Source organism: Nylanderia fulva, unplaced genomic scaffold (assembly GCF_048542155.1).
Source record: "Nylanderia fulva isolate GAGA-0341 unplaced genomic scaffold, ASM4854215v1 Scaffold13, whole genome shotgun sequence".
Classification (NCBI taxonomy): domain Eukaryota; kingdom Metazoa; phylum Arthropoda; class Insecta; order Hymenoptera; family Formicidae; genus Nylanderia; species Nylanderia fulva.
The window spans coordinates 4378725-4392417 of record NW_028189518.1 but is presented as its reverse complement, the minus strand read 5'-3'; the positions used below and the strand labels follow the sequence as shown (position 1 = coordinate 4392417).

Below are 13693 nucleotides of genomic sequence, written 5' to 3'. Positions count from 1 at the left end.
AATATATTTTAATACACATCCAATCTCATTGTATATTTTTGCAATTATCAAAATTTTTTACTCATATGTCTTTGTTTTTTATTATAATTATAAAAAAATTATTAAAAGTATAAATGTGCATATAAATTAAATACATATATATATATATATATATATATATATATATATATATATATATAAATGAATGCAATTGCACTTGTATGCTGCATAAGTAAAAAATAAGGAACAATTGTTGTTGTCACCTATTTTTATTTGCATCTCGTAAAAGTGATATACAAAATTGAAACACATGCGATTTTTAAGAATTCGTAGACATTTGCCTGGTTATAAAACTTTTAATACGAAAGAAAATACATGTAGTATCACAGACTATTAGAAAATCGCGAAATCACAGTGACACAAGCTTTTCAGTATGAACTTAAATTAACAAGTGAATTTATATTTTATAAATTATGCCAATGATAAGAACATAACAGTCAAAATACAGAGCATTGGTAATTAACTAATACATTTTTAATATTAGCGCATACTTGTTCTATATAATATCTTAAATTCTCACACACTATGTCAAGAATATTTTGTATAATACATAAATTTATACAACTTCTTTTTTATAATTTTTATTTTTATAGCATTGTCCTTTCTTACCTGTACGATGTACCAGTAATATCTTAAGACACAACTTGGTCATATATGAAAAATAAAACGGAATTCTTAATACTAAAAAAAAAAAGAAAGAAAATTCATACTCTTAAACTGATTTTGACTGTTACATAAATTACGACATTTGCGAAATTAGGTGCAAGAGTCATATAATAATGGGCAAAATATACAAGGATTTAAATACAAGTTTTCACATAATGATAAAACCATAATTTATATACATTTAAGAGCATCTGTAGTATATTAATATTTTTTTCGTAGAATATGCCACACAAATTGGTGTATTTTTTCTTACAAAATAGAAAAAGCACGCGGTATTGGAAGGTACACAGTGCTACAGAACATTTCAATTGGCACTTTTATTCAAAGTGAAGAGCTGTGATTGTAACAAATACAGTTCTGTATCGCTCAACCACTGTCATGAGATTCCACTTCTTTCAGAGAATTATTATTACTACATACTATGTATTTATATAACAGAGAAGGGGAAAAAGATCAGTAATGCAAATATATATCCTAAATATACTATGACGCTCATACAGTTCTAATGCTTTGGCCAAAATAGCAATACTTAAAAAAAGAGCAATAATATAATTAATTAAGGTTCTTTCCATTAATTTAAACAGAATGAAGTTATAAAATTTATATTTATAATACACTTTACAGATTCGTAATACCATTAACTTAAAGTGCAATGTTACATGACCGACAGGTATATATAACAATTGACAGGTAGCTTCTGCATATAGTAACGACGACGTAGACATACTGTACTTATTAAGAGGTTTATATCCTATCTCTTAGCCGTCGGACGTATTCTCTCCTTTTCAGTATCCCTATCGTCAGCTACTGTCCACTCGGGATCATTGGGATCCTCACCATCTAAGTCGCAACAAGCTGATTCGGTTGAATCCGATTCGGGAGAATCCATTTCTCCATCCTAGAAACGTAGAAATATCGATGATTACATACACGACATCACCGGAATCTTCTACATCCACAATTGGTCGTTTTGCAAAAAACTCTATTCAAAGTTGCAAGCTCTCATATAACAACTGCGCGAATCAAGAAGCAAAACTAGTAATCGTATAAAAGAGTCTATAAATACATGGAAAAAAAAAATATATATAGAATTGTGTTAATGTAACGCGAATATTTTTGTCGTGTAAAAATTTACTAATTTTGCGTATATACGTGTCTGAATCTGTGTGAGAAATACGCGAAAAATAAAATAAAATGAGAAAATTACGTTATAAAAATATAGGAAGCGTCAAGTGGCACTGCTTACCGGAAATAGCCTCGAGAGGAGCCATGAAAGTTGGCTCAAAGTGTATATTAATAGTCAGTACTACAGCACCCACATACACACATTTTATATAATTCAAATTTTTCAGACTTAGATACTTAATGCGAAAATATATATCAGTACAAGTACAATGTACGTACGTCATCACCCTTGTCTTCGTCACGGGAACATAGAGATGTCGATGAAGCTTGCCAGTGTCCACCAGGCATTACTTCTAACATTTTGTCGTAAACTTCTTCGGATAACGGGAATATTCTTGGCTCATACGGTAAAATCTGTACGAAGAAAGTTTTCATCTATAAAATATTACATTTGTGTTAATATTTATTTATTTAAACAAGATATACTAGATGTCCCAGATTTACTTAGACACCAATAAGTTTAGAGTTATAAACAATTGAAAATAAAGGTTTTTTCGCAAACTAAGCCTTGTGAACATAAAATATTCACAAAACTACATTCTTTAGTTAATTTTAGGTAGAGCTTACTTTAACGGAACTTTAATTTAAAGCTTAATTACAAAGCTACATGACAAAAATTGGGAAGATGCAAAAAAATAATGATCTCCCTCGACATTTTCGCCGAGGAAAAATCGTCTCCAAATAACCCCAAGAATATCCCATTAATGGATGATACGATAAGTCCTGGGACATCTCGTATATATCGTTTATTAGGCGTTACCTCGTTTTCCTCTTCGGTAAATGCGGCCGCGGCATCGTCCTTCCCTAATCTCAAAGTGGGCATGGTACGACGTCTAAGAGAGTTTTGTAAAGCAGACGATCGGTGCGAATCTAAACCCGATGGCTGCTCTGTGTCCTGCACTTGAGACGGAGTGGCAGGTGGAGACGTGAATGGAGATACCACGTCTCCACCAAAGTCACTACTCGCGTGCGGTGACATAGGATCTAAAATGACAAAAAACTTACTTTCTTTAGCGAGAGAATCATTTTAATTGGTCCGATATTAAAAACTATTATTCCAACATTTAAAAAAATACTAAATATTAAAATAATAGTAAATCTCTTAGTTATTTATAATTGTCATTTAGTGATTAAAGTTGATGATGACAGGATGTCTATTTAAATTTTGTAAAAATCTAAAAAATTTTTAAAAATTTCTTGAGAATTTAAAATTTCAAGTATAAAATCAGAAAATTTGTAGAGACAGCTTTTTAAAAGTCTCGTTATTGTATGCTTTTTACGTATACGATTAGAAAATTATCAAAAGTGCAGTTTTTCTAGCATTGAGTTATTAAATGTAAAATTAATATGGACAATAACAAGATGCGATATATAATTATATCTAAATGTTAAAAATATATGCAAAAATATAATATAAAATAGAAAACAAAAATAATTTATTATAAATGTTTTAAGTATTAATTTATTTAAATTAATATTTTTAGTTAATTATTTATTAAATAAATAAGGAGTACTAATTTATTTAAATATTATCTATCAGAAAATTGAATAATTTTTTATAAAATTTACATAAGATCTTGATACTGAAATAGATCGTCAATAAAAAAAATCACATAAAATTTTAATAAAAATTTAAATATTGCACAAATATATTAGACATATGTCTCTTAAGTGCTAAATGAGAGTAAAGTTACAAAAGGGAAATTTTTTTTTTAATTCCCTGAATCTTTAATCAAAAATTCCTCGATTTTTCAAAATAAAATAACATTCCCTTAAGATTCCCTGAGAATACCAATTTTCAAGATTTTTCCCGGGAATATACATTCTAGCTAACATACCTGGCGTGTTCGCACCGCTATCTGCTCTGCTGTCGATACGACGATTGGGACGAATACGTGTTTGATGAGGCATACTGAGGTATGTCATGAAACGTTTATATTCCTCGCGTTCGCTACGCTCGTGTCTCAGGGCGATCGTTTCGTCCGACATGTCTTCGATCTAATAAAATCAATATACGATCGTTAACACAATTACGAAAGAAAATATCACGTTATCGCATTTTACTGAATAGCTTTTTATCGCATATTAACTTTGGTTATTCACTTACATCACTGTCTGGATCAGGCCTGTGCATTACACCATTTTTCACATCCATTTTCGAAAGCTCCTCGCACAGTCTCCACCTTTAACAACAAGAGGAACGTATGATTAATATGATACAATATATATATAATTAAATTAAACAAATAAAAGATGAGCTTGTTTAAAAATCGGAGCAAAACTCGATAAATTATAAATATCTTACTTTGGTGTTAAAATTTCCTTGTATTGTAATTTTTCAGGCCTCGTTGAAGCAGCGACACTGTAGGGGATGACTATATTGTCAATATCATACGAGTTTTGTCGTAGACGCCTGAAATATTAAGATTGTTGTAAAATGTTGTCTTCTTCGAAATATTAAAATAATAATATACATATACATACATATATAAATTTATGTATATATATACACTAATTTCATAGAAAATAAATCGTGTTACATTTTATATTTTCGAGTGCTTGTTTTACAAGTATAGGAATTTTAGCACATGAAATATTAATATAGCAATTTTGTTAACAAAAACAGATTAATGTGAAAATGTTATATAACGCTTACCCATGTGGATTGGAACTTTTTTCTTTAACAGTATTTTTCTCCGAAGAGGCAGTAACATGTTGCAATGGAGAAGGCACTGGGGATGAGTGTTTACTGGAACTTGAGAGCGCGCTAATGTCGTCATCATCCTCAGTTGGCAATTTTGATATTTTTTTCTTGTTTAATCCAGGCACGCTTTTCTCCGAGGGGCCAAGTCTATTTCTTTTACCATTTTTCAACATTTTTCTCTTGATCCCTGTATGAGAAAAAATTATTACGTTATTTCACATCGCGGAGAAACAACAGCTTGATAAAGCGATTCATTCTTTCACTTAGACAAGAATGAAGAAGAATGTACAAAATGACATTTTGTGATATGTACTTGCTGTAAGCATAGTCGAGGATGATTTCTTTAACCGCGCGGTATATTTTGTTCTGTTAGGAAGTTTCTTGTTTCTTCTTTCATTGCTATCTTTATCTTTCACACGGGTAACTCGTAAATTGCCTCTCAACATTTTCTGCTGCCACTCCACTGATTTCATAATAGCTTCTAAATGGGTTCCATGTACAATTTCTATAATAAATAGACATGTGTAATATAGAGTCGCAAACTTTTTCGTTACTACTTGACAAAAACAATTTTTACTTAAGATATTTAAAAATTGAATTATAGACCAGTTATGTATATAAGATGTAAACGTTATTAAATTACTGTTATTTGACCAGAGGAATTTTTATGTTGTCAAGTATTAATGAGAGAACACATTTACATATATAACGTACCATCAGGGAATGACAATACCGGATGATAACTAGGATCAACAAGTGCTACACGTTCCTGTACAGAAAGTTGTTCAATTGGTTCTTGTGGCTGCATTGGATCTAGCCTTCCTGTACATAAAGCACACGCAGGCAACACCTGATCACAATTGCATCTCACTGTTGACGCTTTAGCTGCACGTTTTGAAACTTCGTGTAGCCTATCCACTTGCAAAAGCTTTCGCTTTCTATAATAACTCCATACAAATGGACGCGTTCTACTAGCTGGTAATTCACCCTCGGGCGAATTGTATCGTCCGGTAGAACCTGGTAGAGCTCCACTGTATCCGTTAACAGTTTCCGCATTTTCGAGAACGACCAGGCCCTTCGCGGCCCTAATCTGCCGTTGCAGATCGTTATGCTGTCTAATTCTGTACTCTAAATCTGATATTTGTGCCTGCAGCCAGGTCCACCGTGATGCTACACCTGCACGATCCTGTGCATATCTCCATGCTGCTCTTTTGGATCTGTGCAAATAATGTAACAATACGATTGGCCTACTCATTTGCAACAAAATTATACGTTGTGTGACAAATCATCAGTGTAGTCTATTATATATTGAAGTACAGACTATATACTAGGGAAGACCTTAAGAAGCGTAAATCTAGCAAATTAAATAAATTATTTCAACCTTATTGCCTGTCTTTCTTCTTTCATCTTACAAAATCATTAAATTCAAACATAATATACAGTACTATTGCAATTACACATACATAGAAATATGAAAGAAATTCATCGTTAAATCAAACATAAATACTAAACATCAAACAAATGGTTGAATATATTTTCCAAGTATTTTGTGAATAAACAAAAAAATTCAGAACCGAGCCATATAAAACATATATTCGGTTCGTTTTCTCCAATTGCAATAATATGTACTGTTTATTGTGCAAACACTCAAAGATTTTCCAAATTTTATATTAGAAGCTAAATTAAAAAAACTTTTACACAGTTTGCTTTTATATTAAGGCATAAATAATTCTTGAGTTATAAAATATCGAAAAATTTAAAGGCTTTAGCAAATTAAGAATTAAAAGTATAAATATAATTTTTAAAATTTTTTCTGCTGCAGTAGTTAACGTTACAAATTGTTCAAATTACATTAAGGTAGAAAAAAAGTAAATTTTTGAAAAAAGTAAAATCAAATTAATGCTATAGTATAAAATTTTAAAAAATGTTTAAAAATTGTTTAAAATGCTATCAATTTAATATTATTTATAATACAAAAAAATAATGATTTTAACAATAATATAAAATTAATGGATTTGATTTTAGAGAGCTTGTTATAATTATTCGTAACGTTTAAATATATTTAAAAATGCATGTCTCTCAAAATATATTCAGGGATACTTTAAATACTTTTATCACGTTCAGATTAAATATATATAAAACGTCTATCACATATATATGTATCCTTTTTCTTCTGAATCAATTCTTCATTCAAGATAAACTTTTTCAACAAGGTGAAAAAATAATCGTTAAAATTGCATACATCTAATAAAGACAGAAGATGTGAAATACATTTGTATGCTTAATACTAATATGAAATTCTTTGTTACAGGTTTACTTACATGAGTAGACTCTGTTGATGAGGATTGTTAAATATCTGCATTTCGTCACAACTTTCCCCACCACTACTGGACGCTGTACAATCCGAATCCAAGTTCGATTCAACAATGTGCAACTGTGTGGACAAAGCTCCGGACACACTTTCCACTTCTTCACCGTTCAGTTTAACCTGAGGGGTACCGAATACCGGTTGACGATTGCCATTATTGCCGGACGTACCGCCGTTCGCATTATCACGCGAGCCTCCACCGAAATATCGACAACACACTCTCTGACGATTCGCACTGTTACTCTGGGCGTCGCACATTTTCTTAATTTTCTCTAAGAACAACTGCAAAGTACCGTTAATCTCAGGAAAGTTTCTCACATTGGATTTCGAGCCAATCGTGACCAATTCTTGCAGAAGATATTTCTTCACTCCGTGATGGGCTAACTCGAGGACGCCGGTATTCTCCTCCGCCACGTGTCTGCCCACAATTCTCCCTTGAAGTTTTCTCAGTCTTCTCAATAAAAACGCGCATCGTCTCTCGCTTTCGAATTGCTTCTGCGCCACAATGTCTTGTTGCAATTTCAAATTGTTAGACTTTTGTTGGTCCACCGTGTCCACCGCTATATTCATATTCTCGTTGCAGAGACTCATCACGTCCACGCCATTAAGTAAATCCCGTTCGAAGGACGCGAATCCTTCCTCGGGCATGGCAAACATCTCGACGCCATCGACAGAGCTCTGCACTGGCTCGCCGCCACCGGTGGAAATATTCTCAGCACTCTCCGCACCCTCTATCGAATTGATGACCTGCAAGATATCCTCGACGTTATGGCCGATATCAGCGACGTTTCCTATATTGCATTGCTCGGCGGTGATATCGGTGCCAAAGGCCATGATCTGATCGACGTCCAAATTCTTATTGTCTCCCGTTTCAGTCTCAGTAGCCGCTAGGGGCAAGTCCACGCTCGATTTCAAGAAACCCATGTTGTTCGTTTGATCACCCATAGATGGGTCGCTCATTATAATGTCGATCACCTTCCCTACGGCGTGACCGGCGTCCGGCAGCGTAACCGGCCGCTCAAAGTCCTTTTGTTCTGCCTGCTGTTGCAGACACGCTGCCGCACCGTTTTTCGATCCGATCAAGTCGGACGCGTTCGCGAACGCGGATAGCGAGTCGAGGTCGTTAGCGTACTTGGAATTAATGACATCGCGTATGAGGTCCTTGGAGATACCGCGCAAGCACTGCTCGTCGATCTTCGACGGTTGCACGTTCGCCGGCACCACGAACTTGGTCAAGATCTCACGGTTCTGGCACACCTGCGAGGCCTGCTCGGCGGACAGAAAGCCGCTGGCGGCTGCTGGTAGGGTAGGGAGCAAGTTTTCAGGCTTTTGAGGACCGCCTTCCGTCAGAGCAGGGGCCATCACTGCCACCGACGCTGCCAGTGCCGCGGCCTCCACATCCAGAGGCTCCCACGACGTGCCACAACGTGCGCGCCCGCCACTCCTGCGCTCCCCGTGCACCGCGCTCACTCCCATTCATCCATTACTACACTTAAGCTCTCTGTCCTGCCTCCCTTACCACCTCTGTCCGCCACCCTAGCTTGACTATTCGACTTGACTTGTCCCTTTCTTTGTCTCTTCCTCCGCTCTCTTCTGTGTTTCCGCTTTATTTTAATGTACAGTGTTGAGATTTACTGGCCTGCCATCCCTATGGCCACGGTAATTACGTCGTTTCCACAGTCTCTCTCATGTTATCGATCATTTACTCCCATTGTTTATCACAAGACGAGACTGCTCTCCTGCAAAAAAATCAAAGCATTACATTCATGCTTTCTATGCCTATTGCTTTGTATTCATTTATTTCGAACAATTACAAAATTTGTACCTTTTTTATTTCAATTGAGAAAGTGAGAAGAAGAAGAAAAAAGTGAGAAGTAAAAAATTTTAACTAAATTTAAATAAAAAATGTAATTCTAAATCATATATATAAATATCTTTCATAACAGAAAATTCTAAAAAACTTATATATAGTAGTTACTCAGCCCTTTAATCATCGCATGCAACGCAAAAAACGGGGTTATCTACGTTACGCGTTACGCAAAATTACATAACATTTTTAAAGCTACATAGATAAGTAAGCAACCGAAGAGCAATATTGAAAGTATAAATATAAGCTGTAAGTAGACTTCGTTCTAAAGAATCGAAATTGCATAGTCATAAACATGAATGTAACTCACTTCGTTTCCACGTTTGAAGAAGCGTAGCATACTTGACGTCTCGTTTCAATGTAATTCAACGTGTTCTCTTGCAATATATAAGCGAAAACATTCCGATATCACATCAACACGACGAGTCTCTTGCAGTCGTTGCGATGGCGTTTCTCAGTTTTCGGGATGATTATTTTCCAGCAGTCGAACTTTGTAATAACAATAATAATTCGCAACAGTAATCTCTCACCGCTCGCACGAGATGACGTAAACAACAGCGATGCTATTAAAATATTTCCATCGAGATCAGAGTTATCTGCTACACCACGTTCCGTGTATCGTTTTTCTCCCGTGTGTCCTGAAAACAGAAAAGAATAGGTAATGCCAAATGCTTACAATATCCTGCTCGGATTCACAAAAAATGCGTGCTTTTATACGAAAGCAAATTATAATTAGCATATTTTCAGGAAAGTATTTTACGGTAACATTGAATTTTCACCTCTTTTTTGTATTTTTTAAATCTTAAAAATAATTTAATTTTGTTCTCCTAATTTTGCTGTTTTGAAAATTTTGCATAAATTTGTAGAAAACTATAAAAAATACTCCTATCTCTCTTAAGCTCTTTATACATAGTAAAAATTAAATAATAAATTAAAAATGCAAATTAAATTTTATATATATTGCCCCAAGTGCTTTCTCTTTTTCTTTTACAGTAAATAAGTCATTCTTTCATTTGATATATTTATAACGTTAAATTTTCAGTTTAGTTTTATCTTATCGCTATGAATCTGGTATGTATCACTACTCAAGAAACTCCTAAAATACTTTTACATATATGATACATTTAATATTCATTTTAATTCATTGTGCATTATTCGAAATTATATTTTAAAATAGCAAATTTGATTGTGAAGCAAATTATTGAAAATATCGATTTTTCTTAATACGTTGCAAACTATGTGCACTCGTTTTATTTCTTACAGCTTTACATTAAAAACAATTTTAATTAAGTATTATACATATAAATAAAGATTGAAACTTGCAAAGTTTACTTCAGTATAGTCAAATGTATATCGCGTTACTATAGTTACAATGTTTACCAGCTATTTCAGCGTAAATAATATTGCGCAATAAACGTAATCGGATCGTGATAATCGTGTAAACACGTGAAACCTTCGCGATTCTATTGAGAAAGAAAATAAAATCGACGGAGAAACGTATCGAGAACAATTGCAAACGATACATTCTTCGATACACCCGATACATACAAAATGATTCACGATTACTCGTGATGACACAACAACAAAATTTCAATCAATATGCTAAAAGGCGCAAAAAAATCCTAGATACATATTACTTGTACATTTTTTCAGAAACATATAATTCCGCGAAGAATCAGCTGATCTACAATATTGTATCGAATTTCTTCCCTTGCCCTTTTAAAACCTCCTTCTTATCGAAACGTCACGCTGACGTGGAGCTGTTATCACGCGAACTAATTAGAACTAAATAATGATACTTTGTTTTAAAAAAAATCGAATATTTTTTCAAAAAATGAGCTTAAAATATCCCGAGACCTCGCTTCAAAGGAGAGTGCAAAAAAACTACAAACGACGTTTTTACAACAAACGGTGGCGAGAAAAATCGCAACAAACTGCGGCGTATGCAATCTCGCGCCGGAAGCAGGCCGATATTTCTCCGCGTCGGGGCCAATCATGCGTATTGTTGACCGAGAACGACAAAGAGAGAGAGACACAGCTTTAACGAAAAAAAAAACCGCAAACCGGGATTCGAGAGAGAAAGAGAAGCGTGTCGAAAAAAAAAAAGCCCGGGGAGAAATCGGAAATTTCGCCGGTCGCGCGCAAATAGCGGAAACGAGATGAGAAAATCAAGTACGAGAAAGAGAGAGAGAGAAGGATAGCGAAAAGGGCGTATAAAGGGTCCAGGAGTCCCGAGGGCGCGAATTTCCTCCGCTTTCCGGCCGCGTCATAATTACGAAAAAAAAAAAAAAAAAAAAAAAAAAACGAAATACCTACAAGGACGCGCGTTGGTGTGCGAGACACACAAAGCAAATTAAAGCAGCGGCACACGGTCTGACGCATCACCACGTGATTCGGTCGCAGCAGTGGCGGCGACTACGACGACGACGACGACGATGACAACGATGATACGCGCGCGATTAATAAAAACAGACGGCGAGAGACAGAAAAGAGTCGCGCGTCTGTTGCATAACGCGCCGCACGGATTTCGAACACAGAGCCAAGTTCCACGTACACGCGATCCGAGAGAGAGAGAGAAAACCGGCTCGTTAATCCACTACTATTAATATCGTCACTGTGCTATCAGTAATGAGATTATTGCAATCGCGTAGAAAGATCAAGGACCGCGCGCGAATGGCCGAAAATGCCGGGAAACGCGGAATATTCCACGCTTCTCTCTCTCTCTCTCTCCGGGCGTACAATAATATTGAATCGGGTAAATTTGACGAGGAGGGGACGCGCACCACTAAATTCTCCCGCACTCCGAACTCGGCGGCGAGTATCGAGCGCGCGATACCTCGCCGCCTCGAGGAACACACACGTAAGGAACACGCATGCAACGACACGACACGAGCGAGGGTCCGCGACGACGATATCGTCGTCGTCATCGTCCTCCTCCTCCCGCTTCACCTCCTCCACCTCTTCGTCGACGCAACGCGAAGACGCTCGCCGTTGCGGAAACACGCCCGATCTTACTCGGGGATAAAGAGACGAGAACGAGGTTCGTACGTACAATGGCGGAGCAAAAAACAGCCTCGAGGAGAGGTAGTCGCTTCCCTCGGAGATCCACGGGTTACAACGCACGCTCTCCTTCCTTTCTCGCTCGCGCCGTCTCTGTCCGTTCGTTCCTCTCTCACTCACTCATTCTGGCGCGCGAGCGCTCTCTCTCTCTCATTCGCTCGCTCCCTCCCTATCTCTATCTCGCTCGCTCTCACCTCTTCGTGGCCGGGCTCGACATGCTCTCTCGTGGGATAGCGCCGCAGGCTCTCGCGAGGAACGCTCTCCGTCTGGGCCTCGGTTCGCCCTTCCGGGGTGAGGCGAGGGGAGTCCGCGAACACTATCCGGGCGATTTCGCGCGGATCGTCCACGTCCCGTCACACCCAACGCACGATAATCCCGTCGTCCGCGCTCGGCTGCTCTCGTCTCTCTCCACCACCGATCTCGGTTTGCGAAGCGACGCGCGCGCGTTCTCTCTATCTCTCTCTGTCTGTCTCGCTCCGTCTCACCTTCGTCTATCTCCCTCCTGCTCGCTCCGCTGCTCCTCTTCTCTCGCGTAACTGTCGTCACGGTACGTCGTACGTGTAGTCGCTCTCGTTCACGGCACACAAGCGCACTATATTCTTCCTTCCTCCTCGCGGAGGCGAGCACGCATCGGCACGATTCTGCGCGAAAACGCCTCGCTCGCTTCTCTCCCCGACGACGACGACGACGACGAGGCAACGCACATCCGCACCCGCGACACGTTCTCGGATCGGAGAGAGTCCACACGCGCAAAAGCAACGACGCGAGCTATTTATCAATAATGTATATAGGAAATACGACCGACTTCGCTACGCTGGTTATTACACACCGCCACCGAGTTTCGCTCCTGCCGTTGCTCACTCTCTTTCTCTCTCTCTCTCTCCGATGATGCCGTCGTCGCGCGCGATCGACCAATACTGCGGCGCTCGCGGCCGGATGTGGCCTTCGTGGCCACGCTGTCCAATCGGATTCGTTTGCCGCGCCGTAACGTCGGAGCTAAAGTCCAATTCGCGAGTCCGCCGCGCGGCGGCGCTGGCGCGCATGCGCAGCTGTCAGTGCGCGTGCGCGCCTCAGTCACGCGCATGCGCGCCCTCTGGCGATTGGCTCGCGTCGAAAGCGTCCGACTTGCCGCCATATTCAAGCGGCGAGATTCTTTTGCCGCGGCGCCTAGCCTCGCGTCGTCAATCTAACCGTTTTTCTTCCACGGTTTTTTTTCTCCGTATTTTTCCCGCGTATTTCCGTACTTCGACGATTATATCGTGGATTCTTGATTCGCGTCTCGAGCCTCCACGATTGTGTTGACGGATTGTCGATTTCACGGCACTTCCGTTCGCCAAATATGGTAACGCGTTGTAAGTCGCAACGTGGGCGTCGACAAATTTTTTCTTCAAACAGGCTATAAGCACGCGACAGGTATTTCGAGTAATATTTTATTTAAAAAAATTGAAGAAACGTACATATTTATAGGGAGGAAGCTTTACGTCGATCATTATTGTATAATCGATTAAATAATTGTAGTGATACTCACTCTATTTCTTTGATTATTTTGTAGAGTGATGCCAGATGCAACGCAGTCGATGGAATTACTCGCGATTCTTCACAAAGTCCAGCGATTCGATGCTACATATGGGTATTGCACCTGTCGTCTGACTCTTACATCAGGTATGCGGAATTTTCTGATTAATTTATACGGATATCGCTACTTGCGGAAAATCGCCGCACGATGTCGTGCAAAGACACTCAACTTGATCGATACCGACGTGACATTAAAATATACAACTGTCGGTACATACGTTTTCGTGAT

At 38.1% G+C, this 13693-nt stretch overlaps 1 protein-coding gene and 1 long non-coding RNA gene across 7 annotated transcripts in view; one reads left to right on the top strand and one right to left on the bottom strand.

Moving 5' to 3' along the window:
- Nucleotides 1-1291: 1291 nt before the first annotated feature.
- nsl1 (non-specific lethal 1) lies at nt 1292-12816 on the bottom strand. Of its 5 annotated transcripts, none has more exons than XM_085479818.1 (12): nt 12084-12816; nt 9140-9467; nt 6916-8701; nt 5309-5811; nt 4908-5099; nt 4547-4781; nt 4196-4303; nt 3998-4073; nt 3729-3888; nt 2651-2874; nt 2110-2265; nt 1292-1603 (listed from the first exon to the last, which is right to left on the bottom strand). In XM_085479818.1, the coding sequence occupies exons 3-12, from the start codon at nt 8436-8438 to the stop codon at nt 1457-1459; spliced, it is 3324 nt and encodes a 1107-aa protein (XP_085335944.1). In that variant the 5' UTR covers nt 8439-8701; nt 9140-9467; nt 12084-12816; the 3' UTR covers nt 1292-1456. The 5 variants fall into 5 exon arrangements, with proteins under 5 accessions (XP_085335944.1, XP_085335945.1, XP_085335948.1 ...); XM_085479819.1 differs by having other exon boundaries at nt 12375-12816; XM_085479822.1 differs by having other exon boundaries at nt 2110-2244; nt 12084-12815.
- Nucleotides 12817-13008: 192 nt separating this feature from the next.
- LOC114932622 (uncharacterized) overlaps nt 13009-13693 on the top strand; it is a 56323-nt gene continuing 55638 nt past the window's right edge. For both annotated transcript variants that reach the window (XR_003819934.2, XR_014924060.1), the window contains exons 1-2: nt 13009-13302; nt 13442-13551. This is a non-coding gene — a long non-coding RNA (uncharacterized LOC114932622). The remainder of the gene's footprint in view (nt 13303-13441; nt 13552-13693) is intronic.

What these genes read in the sequence shown, in the direction of transcription:
- nsl1 (XM_085479818.1), bottom strand. Translation starts at nt 8,438, where the DNA reads ATGGGAGTGAGCGCGGTGCACGGGGAGCGCAGGAGTGGCGGGCGCGCA. An exon ending in GGTATTGTCATTCCCTGATG is followed by an intron (nt 5,100 to 5,308) that starts GTACGTTATATA and finishes TATTTATTATAG; the next exon opens with AAATTGTACATGGAACCCAT. An exon ending in AAGGAAATTTTAACACCAAA is followed by an intron (nt 4,074 to 4,195) that starts GTAAGATATTTA and finishes TTGTTGTTAAAG; the next exon opens with GTGGAGACTGTGCGAGGAGC.